General features: G+C 41.3%; 1 protein-coding gene across 13 annotated transcripts in view; it reads left to right on the plus strand.

The window, feature by feature from the left end:
• CLEC16A (C-type lectin domain containing 16A) overlaps positions 1 to 25652 on the plus strand; it is a 191122-nt gene that overhangs the window by 2377 nt on the left and 163093 nt on the right. For 10 of the 13 annotated variants that reach the window (XM_054042083.1, XM_054042084.1, XM_054042087.1 and 7 more), the window contains exons 2-7: positions 12569 to 12697; positions 17766 to 17899; positions 19436 to 19584; positions 21635 to 21740; positions 24085 to 24208; positions 25176 to 25350. In XM_054042083.1, coding sequence (XP_053898058.1) covers positions 12569 to 12697; positions 17766 to 17899; positions 19436 to 19584; positions 21635 to 21740; positions 24085 to 24208; positions 25176 to 25350 — 817 coding nt within the window. Of the gene's footprint in view, positions 1 to 2534; positions 2721 to 12568; positions 12698 to 17765; positions 17900 to 19435; positions 19585 to 21634; positions 21741 to 24084; positions 24209 to 25175; positions 25351 to 25652 lie in introns of those variants that run through there. The other 3 variants (XM_054042086.1, XM_054042089.1, XM_054042092.1) reach the window with 3 other exon arrangements.

Raw genomic sequence — 25652 nt, forward strand, 5'->3', positions numbered from 1 at the left:
TACATATTCTAACAAGAAAAATGACAAATTCTCCTGGTCTACCTCTTTCCATCTCAGTATTTTCTCTGGGTGTAGGTATCATTTTAGCAAGCATCATGAAAAGTGAAGCTGTCAGTTCATTATTCTGATGCCTTTCTCTCTTTATACATAATATTTTAGATGGATAAACTTTGGAGGTATCAGAAATTAAGGTTTCCCAGCAGCTTGTCCATGGCTTTGAAACGACCAAGCACTGGAGACTGGAATTACCTATTGTTCTGAAGTACTATGGTATCTTTTTACATTAGCTTCCCCCAATAACATCTCTGAAGATGATGAAAGTATACTTGACACACTCCCTTACCCATTTACAAGACAAATAGGGAAGCAACTGTCTTTGTGACAGAATGTTTGCTTTGTGATTTTGATTATACTCAGATACCACGGTGATGCATGTATTAAACAGTACGGTACCATGCTAGTTCATCTAAAAATACATTTCAATTTCTTTGAATAGAAGACTCCTGAAGTACTTCAGGAAATTATAATTTGATCTGTCATATCAGGAACAGGAAGTGAGTGTCATATATGAGCTATCCATTCATTCTTGTAAAATGTCCTAAATTACAATTGATGAGCTGCTAAATGACTTCTGAAATTTAGTTTATTTGGAGTAGTTAACCAGGCTACAACACCTTGAGCTAGTGATGTTTACCAAACTGATCACATTTACTGTTTTTGGCAATCATACCATACACTGAGAACGAGGACTCAGTTCTTGCACTCATCACCCACCGTATTAGAGCCTGATCCTGATAATCTTTACTCATGTGACTAGTCTTTGTCCTATAGTAAGTCTCATTGGAGCCAGAGGGATTCCTCTTATGAGTAAAGATTTGCAAATCCTTAATTGGTAAGCATATTTAGTGCCATTGGTGGTAGTATATATTCTGTGCATCTTCCTATTTTTAAACTGGAATAAACAGGCACTAAGGCTATGGCTACACTGACACTTTACAGCGCTGCGACTTTCTCGCTCAGGGGTGTGAAAAAACACTCCCCGGAGTGCAGCAAGTTACAGCGCTGTAAAGCGCCAATGTAAACAGTGCCCCAGCCCCCAGCGCTGTAAACTAATCCCCTCGTGGAGGTGGAGTACCTGCAACGCTGGGAGAGCTCTCTCCCAGTGCTGGGGCGTGACCACACTCGCATTTCAAAGCGCTGCCGCGGGAGCGCTCCCGCAGCAGCACTTTGAAGTTTCGAGTATAGCCATGGCCTAAGTAACTATTGCTGCATGTATGTTATCAACATCACTAATCCATAGCACAGTTTGACATGATCAGCATTGTCTTCTGAAGAGAGATGTAGGCATGAAACAGATGTTGCAGGTCAGGACGGAAGAGCATTGGTAGAGTTGGGTGGCAAAATGTTACCTTACATCTTGCTGTGCTGTAGTATATTTAGTTCTTGGTAGTACTCATAAGGTTGTACTGTATTTTCATAAGTGTGACTCATGCATAGTTTAAAGAAGCTCCTAATTTCTTCACTGCCAAGATGGTTTGCAACCTTGGTGGGTTCAAAGCCACAAACAGGCTTTGTTTCACCTTTTCATGTTGATATATTGGGAGATGCATCATAAGCAAACAATTGTATTTGTAACAACTACATTTTAGAACATAAAAGAAATCTTTCAAAAAGTTACATCCTGACTGCAATTCTTATAATATCAGGGTTGGAAGGGACCTCAGGAGGTCATCTAGTCCAACCCCCTGCTTATCACTATGTCGGAAACGGCGCCCGTTGCAGCTCCTGCTATCTCTGCTCCTGGGGCAAAAACCTCCGCTAAAAAAACGAAGAAGACGCCAGCTAGTTCTAAAGCCCCAACCCCTTGCTCAAAGCAGGACCAATCCCCAGACAGATTTTTGCCCCAGATCCCTAAATGGCCCCCTCAAGGATTGAACTCATAACCCTGGGTTTAGCAGGCCAAGTCTCAAACCACTGAGCTATTCTCCCCTCCCCCCCCCCATGGCCTAAAGCAGGGGAGTGGGAGCTGGGAGTTGCAGGCTGTGCAACTTAATGAGAGGTGGGTGACTCATCTGTGTGTCAGTTTACTAAGCTGTAAAATAGGTTCTCTGATCAACAGCAATGTTCTGAAGCTTAATTATTGTAAATTGCTTTGAGATCATGCAAAGAAAGGTGTCTGTGAATATAGATTATTTTGCTTTCCCCATTTGAGTTGGAGGAGAACACAGATATGATTAACAATCTGTTTATAGTCATACTAAGTCATTCTGTAATATGCTTCATGTTTGGATTAGGTTGTAACTTAAACGTGAAAGCAACGTTAAGTGGTGATATCTAGAACTTTGAAAATAAAACTTGGAGAAAAGGTAGGGTGGGCTATTGGGTTTTGTTTAATTAACAGGCAGATTGATGTTTTTGTTCAGTCATCTATGCAAATTGGTCCCATGTACAGCTCTATGATCATCTAAGATTTGATCTAACTTTCTATTTTCTGCTGTGTTTATAGCAGTTCTGTTTCCTGTTTCGTGTTGTAGGGCAGGATTTCTCAACCTGTGGGTTGGGACCCAAAATTGGGTGGCCAGAATGTTTCAAAGGGTCGTGTGGCAGTTCCTGTGGCTCCTATCCCACAGCTGGGCTTGACTCCCTGCTCCCGGCACTGCAACTTTGGGTTCCCAGTGCCACTCAGGTTTGGCCCAGCCATCGTGATGACAGGAATCTGGGTAAGCCAAATCTGAGTTAGTGCCACTGCACCCCATGAGCCAGGTCACAACTCCACGCTCACAAATTTGGTCCAGTCAGGGGGGCAGGGCCAAACCTGAGTTGCGCTGCCACCCTGGAGGTACCAGTGCCCAGAGCAGAGACCCAAGCCCAGCCAGCCCTATAGCGCAGGAGTCACCAATGTGGGCTGAGTGCTGGATCCGACAAAACCACCTCAGGGCCTCCACCCCCAGACTATTTACTGGGTTGCGACAGGCTATACACATTTACAAATGGGTCTTGAGCCCCAAAAGGTTGAGAACTGCTGTTGTGTAGGGTATCCTTCAGAGTAAAGCCTACTGTCTTCCCTTTAATCCTTCTCTGCCAATGAGTCTCCAACAAGGCAGCACAACATATGGCTGTGGAACCTCCCTGCCACCTTACCTTTCCATGTTTTTTTTCCACTGCTGTACAGTGCTTTCCCATTTCTTTTCCTAAAATGCTAAATTCTATCAGAAGAAAACCTATATTTTCTAGTTTTGTTTTCTTGAGAACTTTCCTATGAATTATACTTTATATAATCAAGAATATGAATTTATTATTTGAGCCAAGTATACTATTTATTTCTGGTTGTGCCACAATGTGTTAGGCACTGTACAATAGTAAAGTAAGCCCCGTTTCCTACCCTGAACAGCATGTAGTGAAACAGCTTATTTTTATGCATACTTACCAACATGTGACCTGATTCTGCTCCCATTGACTTCTGTGGATAGGTGGGTTAGACCTGTAACTAAGAGCTTGATTCTTTTTTTCTTAATGTAAGGAAAAGAGTTTAGGGCTCATAAGGGTTCTAGAATGGCAAATCTGAAGTATTTTCCAAACAACAAGTATGGTGTAGACCGCAATAATGTACTCTTCCTCAGACAGACATGTCTGTGACTCATCTTTGATCTGGAAACGCCCCTTCTAGGAGTCAAAGGGCTCATTTGGTGGCCCAGTCTTTTCTTGGCCACTTCGCTGAGACTTGAGGAATGTGGGGTCTGGACTATGCCAGCGTTTGTTTTGTGATGTGGATTACTTTGGGTGTTTTTTTTTTTTTAATGGTAGTGCCTGGAAGCTCCAGTCAAGGTCAAGAGCCCATTATATTGAGTGCTTTGTAAACGCATAGTAAGACAGTCCCTGTCCTGAAGAGCATGAACTCTAGTTTAAGACCAGATATAAGTAGACCTAATATACAAATAGAGGGAATGGAGGAAGGAGAATGAGGGTAATGGTGAGAGCAACACCAGGTTTAATAAATTAGTCATGTGCACAGCTAAATGGCTTCAGTTAGTTTTTCTTTAATATTTTAAAACTAAAAATAACTCCCACTGGCCTCCTGCTTCATCATTGTTAGTTAACTTAGACATGGTAGAAGTTGGGTCTTGAGGAAGGATTTGAAGCAGGCATGAATAGTTGCTTTTTGGACTAATTAAGGGAAAGCATTCCACATGGGAATCATCTCACCAGGTTTCAGTAATACCATGACAGGAATGATAAAATCAATGGGTGTAACCTATTTAGGAAGGAGGGAGAGTGATACTGTTGAAAATGGCATTATCTGTTTCTGAGTCACCAGCAACTTGGAAGAAAATTATCTTGAATGCTTATAGATCCTTATCCTAACAGATAAGGCACATGATGGGTTATTAGGTGTTGTCTGCTACAGACCACACTAGGGAACAGGATGACTGTATTGTGCACCAATCTCTAATATATAGGAAAAAAGCTGTGTGCTCATGGGATACTTCAATTGGAGTGACATATGCTGGAGATCTCGTGCTGCCAGTACTAAAACCTTCTTGGAATTTCTAAACATTATAGATGACAATTTCCTATCTCAAAGTGTTGCATCCAGCATAGGGGAATTCTGTATTAGACCTCGTCTTGACAGATAAAGATGACCTGATCACAGAACTAAAAATTAATGGTAACTTAGGTACAGGTGATCATGACTAAATCACATTTATAATGTGCAAACAGAGTAAAGACCAGAACAGTGATATATATACTTGGTGCTTTAAAATGGCCAATTTCACAAATCTGAAAAGAATTGAGCCAAATCATTTGGGAGGAAGAATTGAATCAGAATGATAATTGAGAATTGTTTAAGAATACTTTACTAGATGCCAAAAAAGCCGTAGTCCAACAGTCTAGGAAGAAGGACATATTGGTTTAAAAAAACCTGCCCTGGTTTAGGGGGAAGTGAAGGCAGCTAAAAAACTAAACAAAATAAAAATATAACAAATGGAAGAAAGGGGAAGTTGATAGTAATATAAATCAGAAACTGCGAATTGTAGAAAATTGATAAGGGGAGCAAAGAGAAATTCATGTTCAGTAAAGTTAAGGACAACAAGGAAAAGTTTTTAAAATAGGTTAGGAACAAAAAGAATCCTGACAATGGTATTAGCCTACTACTGGCTGGAAATGGTAGAATTATCAATAATGCAGAAAAGGCAGAATTTGTTCAATAAATATGTCTGTTCTGTATTCTTTGAGCTCTGGTCAAGTGAAAAATTTTCTAAGTTATGAAGGGACCAAGAAGTTTGGACAAAAGGCCTGAAACTGAAGCAATGCTGGAAAGTGGGGATGACATGATCAGAACAGGTCAGGAACAGTATGTTCCTAGGAACCTTACGAATAGACTAGAGATGACAGGCAGGCCACAGATGATGAGGCTAGAGTAATCAAGACAAGAATTAAGAGTTGGGAAAAGTTTTAGTGATGCAGACAGAACAGGCTGGATCTTTGCAATGTTATGGAGGGAAAAGTGGCAAGATTTGGGAACGGGTCTAGAGAGGTCTGGGCCTGAGTGACTGGGACCGTAATGGTGTTACCAACAGTCCTTGAGAAAGGGAGAGGCCTTGAGAGTAGCATGGCCTACACTGTGATTTGTGAGGCTGATGAAGACACCGTGACTCTAATCAATTTCAGACATACCAGACTGTTGGTACCACCAGTAAATGTTGGTAAGAGCATGCTTGTTTGCTGCTTCTAGGTGGGGGAGGAAGTAAGAGCTTTCGGAGTGGCGCAAACAGACAGAAGTGTTACTAATCATTGACCGTTTTCAGTTTTCCCATCTTCTTGTGAAATCCAAAATGATGACATTGTGAAGGGGCAGAGAAAGCTGCAGATTTTGCTTCATTTTTTGCTACTGAATTGTATATTTCAGTTCCAAGCTCAGTGTCCAGCAACAGAGATAGGTACCCATCTGTAAAACAAAATCTGGGTACTGTCCTGACGTGAAAGACGAATCACCTTGTTCACAGGCATGAGGAAAAGAAGCGGTGCTGCTGGGTTCCTTCCAGAGTGTAGAAGGAAGAAAATCAGTCTGACTAGCTAATTTTCTTCTGGGTTTCTTGACTTCTTGTTTTCCAAATCTTGCTTTTGAAAACAAGCCCATGCTCCTTGTGAATGAAGTATATAGAATTAGTAGTTAAAAATATACTCCAACTTCCCTGATAAAAATGGACTCTGTTTCTTTCTGAAAGAGTATTAATTTTATTCTTGTAATCTATTAAGACCTGCAATATGCTTGGGTGACTTGGTTGCCCGTGGAGCCTTAATTTGCCCACCCTTGTCTATAAGCAATATGATAGTCTTTAATTCAGTGGTCCTCAAAACTTTTTACCTCGTGCCACTCCCTTCACTCTGTCAGCTCCCCTCCCCCTCCAAGCCAGAGTCGGGCGCCTGTTTACGGGTGGGGGAATGCGGATAGGATAAAGGGGCCGGGCAGGGGGATGTGGACAGGGTAAGGGGGCCAACAGCAGGGCCGGCTCCAGGCACCAATTGAGCAAGCTGGTGCTTGGGGCGGCAGCTTGTAGGAGGCGGCATTCTGCCCAATCCTAGGGCAGCACGGCTGCGCCTTTTTTTTTTGTGGTGTTCCGCTCCAGCCGCACTGAAGCCCTGGCTGCCTCCATCTCTCTCTCTCTCTCCCCCCGCTCCCTCCCCTTCCCCCCACTAGTTGTGGCACATCTGCAGCGCCGGGAGTCCCCCTGCACCCTGGCTTTGCTTTGTTTTTTTTTTTTTTTTGCTTTGCCATTCTGGCCGCCCCGTGGTGTTTTTTTTTTTTGTTTTTTTTTTTTGTTTTTTTTTTTTTTTGGGGGGGGGGGGGGGCGGCCAAAAAACCAGAGCCGGCCCTGGCCAACAGGCAGGGCCACAGGGGGGCTCAGGGCTGGCAGGTGGAGCCACAGTGAGGCACTCACTCCCTGCCCTCCCCCCTGTGGGGACTGGCCTGGGACCCAGCTGTACCCCCCCACCCCCGAATGTTGCTCCACACCCCCGCTCTTGGGGGGAGTCCCACAGTTTGAGGACCTCTGCTTTAATTACATAATCACAAACTATTTTTTCCACTGGTCCCCTTCCTCATCCAGTGCACAGGATGAATAGTGCTCACAGGATGATCAGCTATTCAATATTTTGTTGTATGGTCCTAGGCCTTATTTTCTACACATTATTCAAACCCTGCTGTGAATACAGAATTTTTAATTTCTTCATGTGTTTTTCTATAGAGCTTATCACTGTAGCATCTGAGTTCTTTGCAAATATAAATTAATTTTCCCAATACCCCTCTGAGCTAAGGCACAGAAATTAAAGTCAAAAGTGTTCACTAACTTTGGGTGCCCAATTTGAGATGCCTGTGGCCTGTACTTGCAGAGAACCTGGCAGTTTATAGCACTTCATTTGTTTATTACACAGCTTTTGTTGACCTCTGTTGCTGGAGTGTGCTCAGTACTCCTGCAAATTGACACCTTTGATCTGAGTTTAGCATCCAGAAAATGAGGAACTTTGGTGGCCACTTGTAAAAAAATATTTTAAATGACTTGCCCCCATCACATAGGAATTCTGTGGCAGTAATAGGAATAGAATCCAATTCTCCCAGTGGAATTCAACTGCCTAAACCAGAGGTGGGCAAATGTGGCCTGTGGGACCATCCTGCCTCGCCCTTGAACTCCTGGCCAGGGAGGCTAGCCCCCGGCTCCATACCAGCTTTCCCCCCTCCCCTGTAGCTACGCTGCCACGCAGACAGCGCTCTGGGTGGCAGGATTGTGCACTCCTGCCAAGCAGCGCGGCAGTGTGTCTGGCTCCGGTGTGTGATTAGATCCTATGATGATGCCAACTCCGTCCATATATCTATTCAAGTGACATCGGGCTTTGTTACAAGGATAGGGGCCCAACCTAAAGCAAATACTCACCAGCAACCACACATCACTGAACAAAAACACTGACCCAGGAACCTATCCTTGTAACAAAGCCCAATGCCAACTCTGTCCACATATCTATTCAAGTGACATCATCATAGGACCTAATCACATCAGCCATACCATCAGGGGCTCGTTCACCTGCACATCTACCAATGCGATATATGCCATCATGTGCCAGCAATGCCCCTCTGCCATGTACATTGGCCAAAGCGAACAGTCTCTACGCAAAAGAATTAATGGACACAAATCTGACATCAGGAAAAATAATACTCAAAAACCAGTGGGAGAACACTTTAACCTGTCTGGTCATTCAATGACAGACCTGCGGGTGGCAACAGAAAAACTTCAAAAACAGACTCCAAAGAGAGACTGCTGAGCTGGAATTGATATGCAAACTATATATAATCAGTTTAGGATTGAATAAGGACTGGGAATGGCTGAGCCATTACAAACATTGAATCTATCTCCCCTTGTAAGTAGTCTCACACTCCTTATTAAACTGTCTGTACTAGGCTATCTTGATTATCACTTCAAAAGTTTTTTTTTTTCTCTTACTTAATTGGCCTCTCAGAGTTGGTAAGACAACTCCCACCTGTTCATGCTCTCTGTATGTGTGTATATATATCTTCTCAATATATGTTCCATTCTATATGCATCCGAAGAAGTGGGCTGTAGCCCACGAAAGCTTATGCTCTAATAAATTTGTTAGTCTCTAAGGTGCCACAAGTACTCCTGTTCTTTTTGCAGATACAGACTAACACGGCTGCTACTCTGAAACATGGAATTAGTGTAATCACAGCTAATAGTTCAGGTATTGTTTCTTAACTTCCTGAGTGTGTGCTTGGTGGTGTTTTTCTGGATGCATTGTATTGCCTTCCTGCTTGCTTCCTAACATCCCTGCTAGTAAACTAAACCACCTGTACATATAGTACATATTCTGATGTATAGACATACATAAACATTTCACATGACCTGGTGACAAATAGTATCCACAAACTAATATGAATCAGCCTTTTGTCCTTCAGACCTAATTAATTCCCTGAGCACCACCCCTCCTATGCACTGAATGAGGTTGGGGTCCTGCGTGTAGTAAAAACAGTATGTGATCATGTAATTAAAGACCATATCATAATGGATACACACAACGTGTCTGAATTAAGGCTGTATGGGCAATTTTAATTCAGCATTTCTTAACTTTTCAGTGTTTGACATTGCAACCATAATGTTCTCTTAAAGTAGTTTTCTTGTATGTAATATTATATGATATAAAAATTAATCTGCACAACATCCCTGCGTATTTTTTTTACTTTTAAGTTGATGAAATGTAACACTGAGCTTTAGCATAGTTTTTGTTAGGGAACTGCGACCTCAGATCAGACGTGGCTATTTAATTAGTCCTTGATCCTATTCTTGTGCAGATCTAATCATAACTGTAAATTTTGGCCTTGAGACCTAGAAACACTGTTTTCTTCCCACAAAGGCACCTGCATCTTCACAGTCCAAGAGAGTTCATTACAACAGCAATGACATTGAAGCCCAAGTAAATGCACTCAGACTTATGTTATGTCTACACTTGAACCGCTTCAGCGGGGCAGGAGGGGTTCTCCCGTTAGTGTGGATAATCCACCTCCCTGAGGTGGTAGCGAGGTCAGCAGAAGGTTAGAGAGGTTAGGTCAGCATAGCTATGTCTCTTGGGAGTGTGGCTTTTTCATACCCCTTAAAGAAGTAGCTATGGAAATGTAAGTTCCAAGGCCCTCACCTTGTCATCACTTAAGTTACCAAAAGAATAAGTATAAAATTAAGCAGCAAGGAGTTTTCCAGTACAATTCACCAGGCAAACAACTGGGAAACCTGTAATCAGTTTCCAGAAATAGAAAGCCCTATTCCCAATGGCATCATGTTAAAATGTCTTCAAATTTAGTTTTTGCAATTTGTCACATTGTGTACTAAACAAAATTTGGTTTTTGGTAACCCTTTGGGAAACGGCTCAGAAATGCTTTGCAATGTATAGTGTCTTGGGGGCAAAGTTGAGTAATCTCTTATGACTGCTTCTACTGTTTACTTTGACCAGCATTGCATTATTGGACTTATTCTTCCACCCCCCTCCCCAAATCTTCTGAAATGTAATTTAGTTCATTTCTAATAAATGCAGCCACTTACAGATTCATTTCTCTGTACATGTGATAGTTCAGGTTCATGGTTACTTCAAATAAACAGGGCTGAATATACACCTCTACCCTGATATAACACGAATTCAGATATAATGCGGTAAAGCAATGCTCCGGGGGGGCGGGGCTACGCACTCCGGTGGATCAAAGCAAGTTCGATATAACGCGATTTCACCTATAACACGGTAAGATTTTTTTTAGCTCCCGAGGACAGCGTTCTATCAAGGTAGAGGTGTATGTAAAATATTGCACAGTTGATAGTTACCTCTGAACTAACCCTCTCTCCTCCCCTCTCCTACCTCCAAGGGGAACTAACATTTGCTACCATCACACTGTTCTCTCTGCTTGTAACACCCCTTCTCCTACTCTGTCTGGGCCTTGTCTATTTAGACTGTAAGCTTTTAGGGGCAGAGACTGTTTATTACTGTGCCCAGCGTAATGGCATCCAATCTTGGGGATGGTCGTTAGGCATGCTATAATAAACATGGTTAACTGAGTAAGTATGTATATTTTAACATTGGATCATACTAAATTTCAGTTTTCCTCATTTGGATTCTCTGCAAGTACTTACCTGGGAGGACAGACTGAATCTTGTAAAGCTGTGTTCTAATAACAGACAACGTAATTGGTTTTAAATGGTATACAACAGAACTGAGGTTGAAGAGAATTCCTCCCACTGTAATTTAGCTGAAAAATATATTAACTACTTTCAAACTTTCCTTTTCTTATCATGACTTGACAATTGTAGTTTGGCAGGGCTTTTGGAGCTGGGCATATTTTGAAACTCTTGGACCCTGTGCTGAACAGTTTGTTCTGGTCTATACTAGTAGTTAGACAATGTTCTGCATCATTTAAAATACACACCCATTTTCAGCAGTGTTTAAATTTCCTAATGTAGACACAGCTCACAATGTGAGGGTGATTCAGCATAAAATATGCTGTTTTCCTGCAAGATAATTGGAAGTAGAAAGATCAGGATAGGATCATATGTGAGCTAGAGCAGGGATCGGCAACCTTTGGCACTTGGCCCACCAGGGTAAGCACGCTGGAGGGCCGGGCCAGTTTGTTTACCTACTGTGGCCGCAGGTTTGGCCGATCACGGCGCCCACTGGCCGCAGTTCTCCGCTCCAGGCCAATGGGGGCCGTGGGAAGCGGCGCGGGCTGAGGGATGTGCTAGCCGCCGCTTCCTGCTGCTCCCATTGGCTTTGAACGGGGAGCCGCGGTTGGCCGAACCTGCGGATGTGGCAGGTAAACTGGCACGCGGCTCGCCAGGGTAAGCACCCTGGCGGGCCGGGCCGGTTTAAGGTTGCCAATCCCTGAGCTAGAGTATTACATGTGGGTCTCCTTGTCTAAATGAACATTTTCGTTCATGGCAAGCTTGGGGTATGTTTCTACCTTGCACTAGTATTCCAAGGGCTAACTGTTTGTATGGACCCTGCTGATATACATTAACAGTTTATAAATGGAGTTTGCTCTAGTCCTCTTTGAGACAGGGCTAGGGCCTGGTCTACACTTAAAAGTTCAGTCAACATAACTATGGCACTTAAAGGTGTGTAAATATACTTATAAGTCTAAAAAAAGTGTTGCTTAACTCTTTTATAACTACAAAATGCTTATCAGGCTTCCAAACATAATTTCCCTAACATAACTTATGTTGTGCTTTTCTTCTATTTTCACGTATTTACCCAAGTAAAATGAGATTGGTACTACAGCTGTGTACAGGCACTCATGTTGTTTCCTATCTGTTCTACTTAAGACATTTGGAGTTTTCAGCCATAAAATCTAGCCCTTCGGTTCAGACTGAGCCTTGGACCCACCTCCTCTCAAAGTAGTGTTTAAATACAGATGGTCCAAGTCTTGGTAACTCAGCTCCACCCCAGGTGGATTCAAGACCTCCCTGACTGGCATCAACAATTAAGAATTCAAACAAAGATGCATTCCATGTAGCAATTCCATGGCTGTAATGATGCAGTATGTATTTCAGCTAACTCTACATGCAACCTTCTAGAATTAACCTTACAGGAGTATTTACAGCTCTTCTTACACTCCGTAACTATATTTACCCACTTCGCTTTCTCTTCTCTCCCTTTTCCCATGCTATTCGTACCCACTGAAGAAACCCAACAAATTACAAAAACAAATCTAGAGGGTAAATAGTCAACATAATCACATTGTTTTAATAATCCTTTTTATTATGTAAATGGCTTTTGTCATCATTCTAGGAAGTTAGTTTGCCTTTTGCTGTTGCTTATTCATTGCTCCACCCTATCTCTAATGTCATTTTTAAAATAAACAGAAGCAATTACATCGGAGAAAAAAAATCAAGTTTCTTTCCTGGGATATAGTAGTAATGGTGGGAAAATAGGTTAGTAAAGAACATTTGAAAATGATTGTGAAAATCACAGCCCAACATTGTTAAACACAGCAATAGTAACTAATTACATGTTTCTCCTTTTTTAGGTATATGTATCATGTTTTGACCAAAAATACCACAGTAACGGATCACAACCGCAATCTGTTAGTGGAGACTATTCGTTCTATAACTGAGATCCTTATATGGGGAGATCAGAATGACAGCTCCGTGTTTGAGTAAGTGCTTTACATTTTCACTGTTTAAAAAAAAAAAAAAAAAAATTACTAACAAATTAAATCAAAATTGTTGATCAGCTGATATGGGAGGGATTGGCATTTGTAGATGGAGTATTATCTGAGATGAATTGTGAGCTTGCACTATGGTTCCTACCAAATGTGCGCTACCCATAATTCAGCTGCAATACCGGATTTACAATGGCGCCATGGCGCCGGGCCCACGGTCGAAAGGGGCCCCGGCACGTTCTTCTCCGCCCCCCGCTCTCTCCTGTGGGGTCAGAGAAGCTTGACTCTGCCGCTGCTGGGGCTCTGTGGTAGCCTGTGCCGGCAGCCTGGCTCCTGCCCGGCCCCTTTCCCCAGCGTGCTCCGTTCCCTCCCCCCCTCCTGCCGCCAATCAGCTGGATCAGCCTTGTCAGCAGGAGGGGGGAGCCGCAGCATGCTGCTCTGGGGGGGAGGAGGAGAAGAAGAGGTGGGGGTGAGGCCTTGGGGAAGGGGCTGGAATTGGGCCATACCACCTCCCAGCCCCCTGCGTGAGCACCCCCCCAGCCCCCTGCACCCACCCCCCCCACACACACCCAGCCCCCTGCACTGCCTCACACACATCCAGCCCCCAGTCCTGACCCCTTCACTCCCCTCACACCTCCCCAGCCCCCTGACCCTGCACTCCCCTCACACCTCCTCAGCACCCCCTCACACACCCCCTGCCCTGATTCCTGCATCCCTCTCACTCCTCCCCAGCCCTCTGCACCCTCCCCTGCACCCCCCACGCCTCCCGAGCCCTGACTCCTGCATCACCCTCCAGCCCCCTGCCCTGACTCCTGCACCCCCCACACACACACCCCAGCCCCATCCTGAGAATCAAACAGGAGCTGCCCCAGGTAAGCGCTCCACGCCCCAATCTCCTGCCCCAACCCTGAGCCCCCTCCCTCGCCCTAGCTCCCGGCCAGACCCCGTACTCGAACATTTTTTTACAATATTTGGAAAGATCATTAAGTGGTCCGTCGAGACCCTCCATGATTTTTCAAGTGGTCTGTGGAAAAATAAGTTAGACTACAAGAACAATCAAGGTACCTCACTTTATTTTTATTTACTTGCTATTACTTATGGGAGGAGGATGACGAAAAAAAGAATGAAAAATGGGGGCAGCGGGAGATAAGAGAGAATGTTCTTTTTCTTGACTGGGTCCCAAGGAGGAGCCCCAAAAATGAAGCTGAGCACTGGGCTGGGGGGCCCCACTAACTCTAAATCGACCACTGGCTGTCCCATCACCTGGGCTGGGGATACCGTCAGGGCTGGTGTAACCACTAGGTGAACTCGGCGACCGCCTAGGGCGCCAAGATTTGGGGGTGCCAAAAAGCGGTGCCCCCAAATTTTTTTTTACACTACAGTGGAGTCACATCTTACATGGGGGGGTTAGGTTCTAAAGTCACCGCATAAGAGGAAAATCGCATATAGTGAAAATTACCATAAAGTACAGTGTACACTAGAACAGGGATCCTCAACCTATGGCACGCATGCCAAAGGTGGCTTGCAAGCTGTTTTTTTTATGGTAGGCTGCGGGTCCCGGCTGCCGCTGAGCCTGCTGCCGACCTAGGGTTATGTTCACTCTGCTGGCAGTGGGCTGAGCAGGGCCAGCAGTGGGCCAGCTCCTGCCAGCCGGGGTCCCAGCCCTGCTTAGCCTGCTGGGGTCCCAGCCAGCTCTGCTCAGCCTCCTGCCGGCCTGGGTGAATGGCCTGGGGTTCCGTTTGTGACGGGTTGGATCACAGAAACCCCCTTGAGAGCTGCCACCTGATGTACCAAGACTACCCCTGCTCCTGTTTTCCCTGCCAGCTCAGGACTCCAGCACCCTGTCTTGCAGAGCCAGACACTCCCGTCTGCTCCAACACAGACCCAGGGTCTGAATTACTTGCCCCAAAGCTGCAGGTTTGCCTGAAAACAGCTCACAGAAGTGTGCTTGTCTTTAGCACTCAGATGCCCAACTCCCAATGGGGTCTAAACCCAAATAAATCCGTTTTACCCTGTATAAAGCTTATGCAGGGTAAACTCATAAATTGTTCACCCTCTATAACACTGATAGAGAGACATGCACAGTTGTTTGCTCCCCCAGGTATTGATACATACTCTGAGTTAATTAATAAGTAAAAAGTGATTTTATTAAATACAGAAAGTAGGATTTAAGTGGTTCCAAGTAGTAACAGACAGAACAAAGTAAGTCACCAAGCAAAATAAAATAAAATGCACAAATCTATGTCTAATCAAACTGAATACAGATAATCTCACCCTCAGAGATGATTCAGTAAGTTTTTTTTCTCAGACTGGACACCTTCCAGGCCTGGGCGCAATTCTTTCCCCTTGTTCCAGCTCAGGTGGTAGCTAGGGGATTCTTCATGATGGCTCTTCTCTCCCCTCTTTGTTCTATTCCACCCCTTTATATATCTTTTGCATAAGGCGGGAACCCTTTGTCCCTCTGGGTTTCCACCCCCCCTCACTGGAAAAGCACCAGGTAAAAGATGGATTCCAGTTCAGGTGACATGATCACGTCACTGCAAGACTTCATTACCCACTTGCCAGCACACACATACCGGAAGACTCTCAGGTAAACACAGCCATCTGCACACAATGGTCCTGGTTAATGGGAGTCATCAAAATTCCAAACCACCATTAATGGCCCACACTTTGCATAATTACAATAGGCCCTCAGAGTTATATTTCATACTTCTAGTTTTAGATACAAAAGTGGTACATTTATACAAATAGGATGATCACACTCAGTAGATGATAAGCTTTGTAATGATATCTTCTTACAAGAGACCTTTTGCATGAAGCATATTCCAGTTACATTATAGTCACTTATTATCATGTTTTTATAAAACCATATAGACTGCACAACATCATACCCTTCACCCAGGGTTCCGTCCGCCGGCCTGGGGTTCCGTTCACCTAGGCCGCCAGGAGGCTGAGCAGATCCAGCGGCTGGGACCCAGGCTGGCAGTGGGCTGAGCAGGCTGAGCGGATCGGCGGCTGGGACTCCAGCTGTCAGGAACCAGCGGATGGAACCCCAGACCGGCAGTGGGCTGAGCAGCTCAGTCCGCTGCCGGTCTGGGGTCCTGGCCGCCGGCCCCTTGCCAGCCAGGGTCTCAGCCACCACCCCTGCTCAGCTTCCTGCCGACCTCGGTGAACAGCAGGAGGCTGGCAGCTGAGTGAACAGAACCCTAGGCTGGCAGCAGGCTCAGTGGTGGCCGGGACCGACAGTCTGCCATTTTAAAAAAAAAAAAAAAAAAAAATCAGCTCGTGTGCCACCTTTGGCATGTGTGCCATAGGTTGAGGACCCCTGTTCTAGTGTAGATAGTGTATACTGTGTGTACTGTAGTTTATGGTAATTTTCACTATACGTGATTTTCCTCTTACATGCTGACCTTAGAACCTAACCGCCGCGTAAGATGTGACTCCACTGTATTTATTTTTGAAAATTTATAATAAGCGATGCTCCGGGGGTGGGGGACGCAAGGTGGAAGTTTCGCCTAGGGTGCAAAATATCCTTGCACCGGCCATGGATACTGTGTCAGCTGATCCCCACAGTCTCCAACCTACCTGGGCAGTACAGCAGACATGGCCCTGCCCACTAGCTCCTCTTCACTCCCTAGTCCACCCACCGCTTAGCCCTCTTACTTTTTAAAATGATTGCTTGCCCCTCTCCCCCCCTCAGGCTTTTCTGGCAGCCCTATTGCCAGGTATCCAGTTTTAGACTGGAAACTCCAGTAGAAAATGGGACCTGGGTGTCTAGTGAGCAGTGGTGACCGGAAATTTAGTTTCCGGTTATAGGAGTAACCACATTAGCCTCCGCTCCTCCTACTCCCAACACCCACCCCAGAGGGCTGGAAGAGAACCTGTCCTGCTGCTGTGGGAGGAGGGGCAGCTCAGAGCAGAGAGAGACCAAGAGAATGGGCTAGAACCAGGTAGGTACCTGCTCTATGTGGGCAGGAGCGGGGGGGATCCTGTTGACCCCCTCCCCAGCCCTGCTGCGCTTGCAGTTTACCCCTGACCCCTCCCTTGCTCCAGAGACCAACCCTAGCTCCTGCCCCACTGTGATTTTACCCCCAGCCCCTTTTACAATTATTCCCCAGGGGGGCCCACAAATATGTTTGACACCGGGCCCACAAAAAGTTAATCCGGCTCTGTTCAGCTGTCCAGAGAGGTTAGCTTCTCTGCTGTGAGAGTCATCAGTTACTTTAAGTAGGTTTCTTAATTTATACTTGAACAAACTATTCTTGGTAGAGTTGTAAACACACTTCATTGTAGAGGGGGAAGAGGAATTGCATACAGAGATGATGGCGCATGGTTGATGCTCTTAAGACAGCTTTACAAAGGTGTGTGTGTGTGTGTATGTATAACTGCTATTACTAGAAAGGTAACATATGAATCCTCAGTAGGATGGGAGGTTATGTTAGAGGAAACAATAAATCATTATTTTAAAAAATTGAGACAAATTCAAAACTGCTTCATTGTACCATTTTGATGTTCATATGCCATGGTAAGCTTTGGCAGCAAATACGGTATAGCAACCTTTTTTAAGGTCTACAGAGCGTTGTATCGAATCTAAACATCATAAAAGACCTTTCTTTCTGATTTTTTTCCCCCCCTCCTCAATGACAACAAAATACAGTAGAAGACAAGCTAACACTTTTAGTGATAGATTTTTTTTTTTTTTTTTTTAAAGCTCTAGGAAATTCCAGTAAAATATTTCCAGTCAAAGACCCTTTCCCACAAAACTGCTTTCATGAGTTTGTAGGGTGAGGAAGCCTACTTTTCTGTTCAGTTGGACATTACATATCTGACTAGCCCTTAGATCTTTATCCCTTTTGTTTATTAATTTGAATGCACTTCAAATATCCTGGTTAGTTTAATCTTTGACAGAGAGGCACTCTTTGTGGGTAAATGAATGCAATATTACAAAGCTATACAATCTGAAAGTTGTCAAACTTATAAAAAAAAAAAAAAAGTTCTCCAGTCAAACCAACAGTTAATCTTTAAAAAAAAAAATCAGTAATGCTTTTACATTATCTTCTAGCTTTTTCTTAGAGAAGAACATGTTTGTTTTCTTCTTGAACATCCTGCGTCAGAAATCTGGTCGTTATGTATGTGTACAGCTGCTGCAGACCTTGAACATCCTCTTTGAAAATATTAGTCACGAGACATCACTCTGTAAGGACGCATTCCTTTTTAAACATTTAGTTTTCATTATTAAACAAATTGAAGCTTCAGCACACCGTGTAATCGCTCTTTTCATTTTATTAACTCTCAAAGCTAAAGTACAAGAACATTTTTAGGAATCAAGTCATCCAACTACCTCTGTGAGATCATTAATTTATTTTTTAATTAAACAGCATTGGAATTCCAATGCAACTCTACTCTAAAATGGTTTGTCGTAAGTTTTCACTAGTACAAAAACCTTTGGTTTATACTGTTGAAAGCAAATAGTAAAAAAAATTGGAATGATTTAATATGTGGTCTTTTTAAAGGGGTTCTTTAAAATAGCCTAGGCACAAAATAAGAAATGTGAACATTGTATTGAGTATGTTCTAGATTATAAATCTTCTATTCAAATGAGGAATTTAAAAACTAACAACCGTAGAAAATCACTGGTTAATTAGGGTCTCAAATGTATGTACTTAACTGTCACAGAACTAGCAATGGAAGCATACACCCGCTAACAAAGCCTTTTGCTGTAGCTGTTCTGTGATCAGAGTGGTTGGCATCCAAACAAAACACCATGTTAATTTTAAGGTCCTTTAGAAACATATGAAGGGAGAAACAAATAAATTGTTGCTAAATAAGAGAAACAAAATTGGCCAGGAGAGAGTCCATGCATAAGCTTTTGAGGGTAAATAATATGGAGGGAGAAATGCTATTTTAAATAAAATAAATACTTGATTTGTAATGCCTACGATTTGATTAAGCATGCTGTAGCTAGTACAGAAGAAACATAATACAGACAAGTGTATTCTGTTGTCATTATAATCCTATCTTTGGGAGCCAAGCCTTTTGCAAGACGCTAATGAGGATGACTTCTATATATTACTGCTAATTGAAGTAGCCATTTGCATTGTTAAACTTAAAAATAGGGGTATTTAGTTGTCAAATGGAGACTTGATTACTGCTAGGTTGCGCTTACAAAATACTTTTAATTGTCAGGTATAATTTTATATATATAAAAAAAATTAGACTTGGAAGGATTAGATTTGTATTGCTAAGTGTCGGTAAACAGTGATTTTATTGTTTACCCCCCCCCCCACCTCCACCCAAAACAAAACCCATTTCCATCGATGGTGATCAACATTTATGGAGGCAAAAATAAGAAAAATGCTGCTTGAAAACTTAAAGTTTGATTTCAGGATATCTACTTCATGTGTTTTGACACATGATGTTGACAATTTGTGTTTTAGTGGTTATGAAACTTTCTTTTTAATCTCAGTGTCTACTGTCATTAAATTGTCTGATTCCTCCCTGCCATCCTCCATAATTTCCTGCAAGTGTGAAAATTTAAATCGATTAAAAACAAAAAAATGCTTAACTTATGTTTTCACAACTATGAACATTTAAAATGATAAAAATCAAAAATAAACCTTGATATTATCCATCAAAATTATAAATAAATATTAAATTCTATGAAGCCTATATATAACCTATTTCATGATGATTTTCCTTTGTGGTGATTTGTGATATGGTTTTATATTTCAGATTATTTGCTCTCTAATAACTATGTAAATTCTATCATTGTCCACAAATTTGACTTTTCTGATGAGGAGATCATGGCATATTATATCTCATTTCTGAAAACACTTTCCCTGAAACTCAACAATCACACTGTACACTTTTTTTACAATGAGGTAAGTGTCTGGAAGAATTTACAGTAAAAATCATTACTAATTATAGTCTATACAGAAGTGAGTTTAAGGCCAAAACTTTGGTGGATCCCAGACAGACTCCTCTCACCCATGAGCCTTAGCACTTCTCTATCTCAACTCAAGCTTCTTCCGAGGAGTGCTCCTGCCCCATTGTCTTGTAGTTTAAAATTACTTATATTGTAGTAACAATGTGCCCGAGTAAGAATCTCAGGATCAGGTTTTGTGTGTTGTAGCAAGTGTGTAGGGAAATGTTTTTGTGCTATGAAATGTCTGTCTCGTGTATTTCCCACTCTTCATACTGGTCTTAATTTAATTATTAACAGATGTTATAAGCGTTATACTATTTGCACAGGCAATAATTAGAGTGCAGTGTCTTATTTCTGTAATAAAATAAAGTCTAAATTCCCACTGTTAACTGCATTAGCATATAATATCTTGGCATGCTATTAGTGTGTATTATTTAAAAAAAAATGTGCAGTTTTTCAGCAAAGTCCACAAATACACAGTCAAGTATTCATTGGTAGTCCAAAACTGATTGACAGTAGAGGATAACCTCATATAATCCCAACCCACAACCAGCTTTCTTGATTAAATACTACAACCTCTGAAATGAAGGCCTGGCCTACACTTAAACAGGTATGGTGCTCAAGGGCAGGGCAGGCTCCAGGGTTTTTGCTGCCCCAAGCGGCGCAAAAAAAAAAAAAAAAAAACCGCGTTCGCGATCTGCGGCCGCGTTCGCGATCTGTGGCGGCAATTCGGCAGGAGATCCTTCGCTCTGAGTGGGAGTGAGGGACTGTCCGCCGAATTGCCGCCGAATAGCTGGACGTGCCGCCCCTCTCCGGAGTGGCCGCCCCAAGCACCTGCTTGGCAAGCTGGTGCCTGGAGCTGGCCTTGCTCAAGTGGGGGGGAAAATCCACACCCGTCATTGCAGTAGCTTTGTCAACCTAACCTCTGGTGTAGGCACGATTAGGTTGACTGAACAATGTTTCAGTCAATGTAGCTGCCATCGCTTGAGAAGGTGGAGTTCTATTACTGTAGCGTGAGTCTACGCTACGGCACTACAGCTGCATTAGCTTTGAAGTTGTAGCTGTGGTGCCCATAGTGTAGACATTGCCTAAGTATAAACACACTGCAACACAGATGGCAGAAGCTAATGTTTAGTGATTCTGTCAGTGTCTTGCCTTTTTGTTGTAATAACATGAAACTAAAATAGTTTGCTTTTTAAATCACTGCTTCAAAAAATTAAAAAGCTTTTTAAAATATTGCATGTGAGATCTCCATTTAAAAGAATTTAATATAATCAAATTTAATTGCAAAAGAATATCCAAATTTACAGAAATTTCAGTTATTGGCAGTTTGCATGTGTATATTAAAACAAACTACTTCATGGATTTTAGTCAGAAAATATTGATTTGGTCTGAGTCAACTGCTATATTTGAATTATAAATGCTCACAGAATTTGGTATTACAACATAACTTCAAACTTAAGTTAATTCAGAATTCTGATGTTTCAAATGTAGTGCTAACTCATAGAACCTAGAGTTTTGTCTATTTACTACAGTACTTTATTCAATTGTAAGCCTGTTAGCTTAAAGACCTAATTCCTCATTTGAATCCATGCAGACAGATCCCATATGAAGTCAGTGGGGATCAGTGTGGGCAAAAAGACCCACCTATTTTGGTGCAGTTGCAGGTCTAAGAGGTGATCTTTTCACACAACCTTAGACTTATTTTTCTCTTTATCCACATAATAATTATTGCCAGAAGAGGGCATCAAAGCTCTTTAAAAAGTACAGAGATGTTGTGTGAAACTTTAGTTAATACATGCTTCCTGTAGTAAACTCATATACCTGCAAACTAATGGGTGTTTGAAATTCAGATTTTGTTTGACTACATCTGCACGCATTTATAGGACCATGCGATAGATTAGATTTTTTTTTTCTGACTTGTTACCTTTTTTCATGCAAAATCCTAAGAAAGTATTGAATGTTTGACAGGATAGTACATAATGCCTGCTGTATTTTTATTTCAGCACACTAATGATTTTGCCTTGTATACGGAGGCCATTAAATTTTTTAACCACCCAGAGAGCATGGTCAGAATTGCTGTCAGGACTATAACTTTAAATGTCTACAAAGGTAAGTTTAGTGTATCAGAAGACTAGTACACCTAATACTTTGTGTAACTAAAGTTAAATGTTAACAATTACAAACTATGCATATTTACAAGGCATAGATTCTGATTTATGCAAGGCTGAATTAATTGTAAGCATATTACTTAACATGCATGTGTTAACAAACATACATGTGTTAAATATAGATTTTTTAAAAATCTTTAAAAAAGACAACTCTAAAGCCAAAGTGTTTACACGATACTGTGTGTGTTTATAAACATCAGTATATTTTCCTTGATAAAGAAAAGGGTGACAACACAATATAAAGAACAGGAGTACTTGTGGCACCTTAGAGACTAACAAATTTATTTGAGCATACGGGCTGTAGCCCACGAAAGCTTATGCTCAAATAAATTTGTTAGCCTCTAAGGTGCCACAAGTACTCCTGGTTTTTTTGCGGTTACAGACTAACACGGCTGCTACTCTGAAACACAATATAAAATACACAAGGAAATTCACCTCAGCTGCCAGTAGAGGTCCTAATCTGTCCATTTTAAAAAGTAGTAGTTTCTTGTTAAGGATATCAGTCTCTTGACATATTGAACATTTATAATAAGAGAAATGGTAATTTGTGTGGCAGAAATCAACATATATATTTCCTTAATTTTTTTGGATTATGACTGTGATTCTGGAATTTGGTAGTCCACTCATCAGTAGAGAAAAGCTATTGATGTACAATAAGTTGTTCTTTGTGCAAGCAAGTATATATAACTTGCACTCTATTATAGAAACAATTTGTTTTGTGCAGTTCTGTGTAAATTCATTTGCATAGCCTGGAGGCAGAAATGTAATCCTAGGCTCTGGAGTGCTCTGTATGGTGATGTGCATTCATATAGGGGTTTTTATCCTGCAGTTGCCTTTTTAATTAAATTTTTATTTCAATTTTTACACTGCTTTTTATATTACAAATCTAAAAGGAATTTAATATTAATTTGGAAATAAACTGTCATTACACCAATATGAAATTGACTTGCAAAACTTGCTATAAATCAATGGATGTTGTAGTTGTGCATGGACTGAAAAATGACTAGTCAAAAATTACTATTTTATAGTGAACTTTCAGGTACAAAGTAAACAGAACAATGCTTTTTACCTCATAATGACACTTTTCTCACAGAGTTCACTTCCAACAACTTACTGTTTAAGCTGTAAAGTATATAGCTATATAATAAAATGATTGGATTAGTTTTAGCTCTCAGCAGTATATGAGAAAGGTATAGAGTTTAATTGATAGAATGTGCCTATTACTGGACATAGACAAGCTAATGGAGGAAGTAAAATGGCAAATGTGACATTAAAGTAACTGTAATGATTGATTACAAAACATAAGGCTGGAGAAAATTCTACTCCACATTTTAAAACCTGCTTGTTTGATCTGTATTGAATAAGGAAACTGAAGCAATGTGGATGGTAAGTGTCAACATTTACATGATAACCCTGAAGGCATTTTTGCTTTAGATGCTTTATAGCTGTGTTGGTATCTGGACACTGCGTACAAAGTGTGGCCCTTTCTGGTGTTTAGCAAGCAAAATCCATGCCAAATTTTTTCTACTTCTAACACCCAACCTTCTGTGTGTGAGCCAGTTATTACAGAAACGGTGAACTATGATGCACTTCATACTTTGTGTACATTTACTAAATAAAAAGGAAAGTTTTATGATGTTCTTGCCTAGAGTTTAAGTTGAATGTTGGAGAGCTACGAGGGTTGAATTTGAAAAACACAACTATCAAACACGCAGGTTTCCTAATTTTCTGACTATCCATTTGTAAATGTTCTGATCTAACACCTTCTAACCTGTATCTTTTAGTTTAGATGCTTCCTGCTTTAGCTCTTTAACTCTTTTGGAGGATGTCTCACCATCCCAGTTCCTAATCCTGTTGTCTTTTTTTTTTTTTTTTTTTTTGCCCTTCCTTCACTGATGATTCCTGTGTTCCTTAATGCAGTGTCATGTAAGTCTATTAACAAGTTTGGCTTTCAGCACTATTGGTTTATACTTACACTTTGTCTTTTTAAAAAGAAAACTCACTTGAGTAGAGTGTGGTTTTCTGAACTGCAGTAGATTTACTTACTATCCTGAGATCAATGTAAAAATAACCTTAGTATTTTAATAGGCTCATTTAGCCTTTCAAGAGTTGTCCTATGAAACTTTAAAAGACATCTATTTCATGGATAAGATAAACCCATACAGGTGTGTATGAGTGAGTTTAAAAAAAAATTAGCATGTAATGAAAATTCAGAATGGTAAGTTGATTGTATTTTTTTTACATTTATCTTTTGGAAATTTTTTTTTTTTTAAACTTCTCTTCAGTGGACAACCAGCCTATGTTGCACTACATTCGAGATAAAACTGCTGTCCCCTACTTCTCCAACCTTGTTTGGTTTATTGGGAGCCATGTGATAGAACTGGATAACTGTGTGCAGACTGATGAAGAGTAAGCTTCTACAATTATTTCTTTTTGCCAGATGCATTGAAAACCTTTTAAGTTTGTTTCTCAAGAAATGATCCTACCAACAAGCAGCCTGAAGTCTGTAATTCTTACAAGATCATGTTAGAAATCATTGCAGGAGGATATTGTCAAGTCATTTATAAATTTTAACATTCCTGTAAATAAATGATTTGTTGGGAGACCTGTTATTCCTCATCGTAGTTGGTTTGAAGTACATAGACTTTACTTTATTAATGAACTAAATTGTTATGCAGAAGATACATAGGACTGTTCGCATAACGATAAGACTAAAAGCACAGGCTCTTTAGATATCTGTACTCACATTCAGAAAGCTGGACATTAGGATAGTTTTCTGAAAACTATCATTAGAAAAATACTTTCCAAGTTAATTCAGTACTTAATTATCTAAACACCATTGCCATCAATATAACTGGCAGATGTGTCGCTTGTATAGAACCTCTTATTTTGTCACCTACAAAATTCCTGCTGTGTTGCTCATGATCACCATGTTGGATTTGCTCTTTGAGTATGTATGGAGCAGTTTTTTTAAAGCTTTACTTGGGTTAGAACAGTACAGAAGAAATATAAGTAGTTTTACTCGCTTTAAGATTAAAAAAATGTTTAAATAGTCTTTTGTAATAGAAAACAAAATTGTAATGTTTCCTTTCATGATTGGCTTCTGAAAAGGCACGTACAAAGTGGCAGCTGAGATTTTTATGCTTCTCCAGAAAACCGAAATCTTGTACTCATCACTGTGGATGTTGCATTGTGAAATTAAAATGACAACACTCTCCTTCAATTGCTTCACTTTGATTGTCAAATCTCTGAGGTTACAGGAGGTAACTTGCATGTCTGCATTGGAATAAGACAGAAAAAAGATGCAGATACATTATCTTACTGAGTTCTGATTGTTCTTCTACCTTAGCTATGTCTCAATCTTTGTCTCTTTCAGGCACAGAAATAGAGGCAAATTGAGTGATTTGGTAGCAGAACATCTGGATCATTTGCATTATCTTAATGATATCCTCATCATTAATTGTGAATTCTTAAATGATGTGCTCACAGACCATCTACTTAATAGGCTGTTTCTGCCTCTCTATGTGTATTCATTAGTAAATCAAGATAAGGTAAGGAATAGCTTGCATGATTTAGTGATTAGTTAAGTCTTAATAATTAATGATTTCCATTCAGTATTTACAGTAATTTGTGCAGTAAGTGTATCCCATAAGTAGAATTAATATCCTCTACATTTAAGTACTTTACAAGAAAAACAGTTTAAATAATTCAGGTCTTTGCTTTCCTTAAATTAAAAGATGACTGCCCGGGAGATGTGTTTTAGGTATATATGAACCTAGGTAAAGACTCTCATACATTGGCCCATGTAGTTGTTAAACATTTAGAGTCAATTGTAGTTGTTAACCATTGTTTA

Source organism: Malaclemys terrapin, chromosome 10 (assembly GCF_027887155.1).
Source record: "Malaclemys terrapin pileata isolate rMalTer1 chromosome 10, rMalTer1.hap1, whole genome shotgun sequence".
Lineage (NCBI taxonomy): Eukaryota > Metazoa > Chordata > Testudines > Emydidae > Malaclemys > Malaclemys terrapin.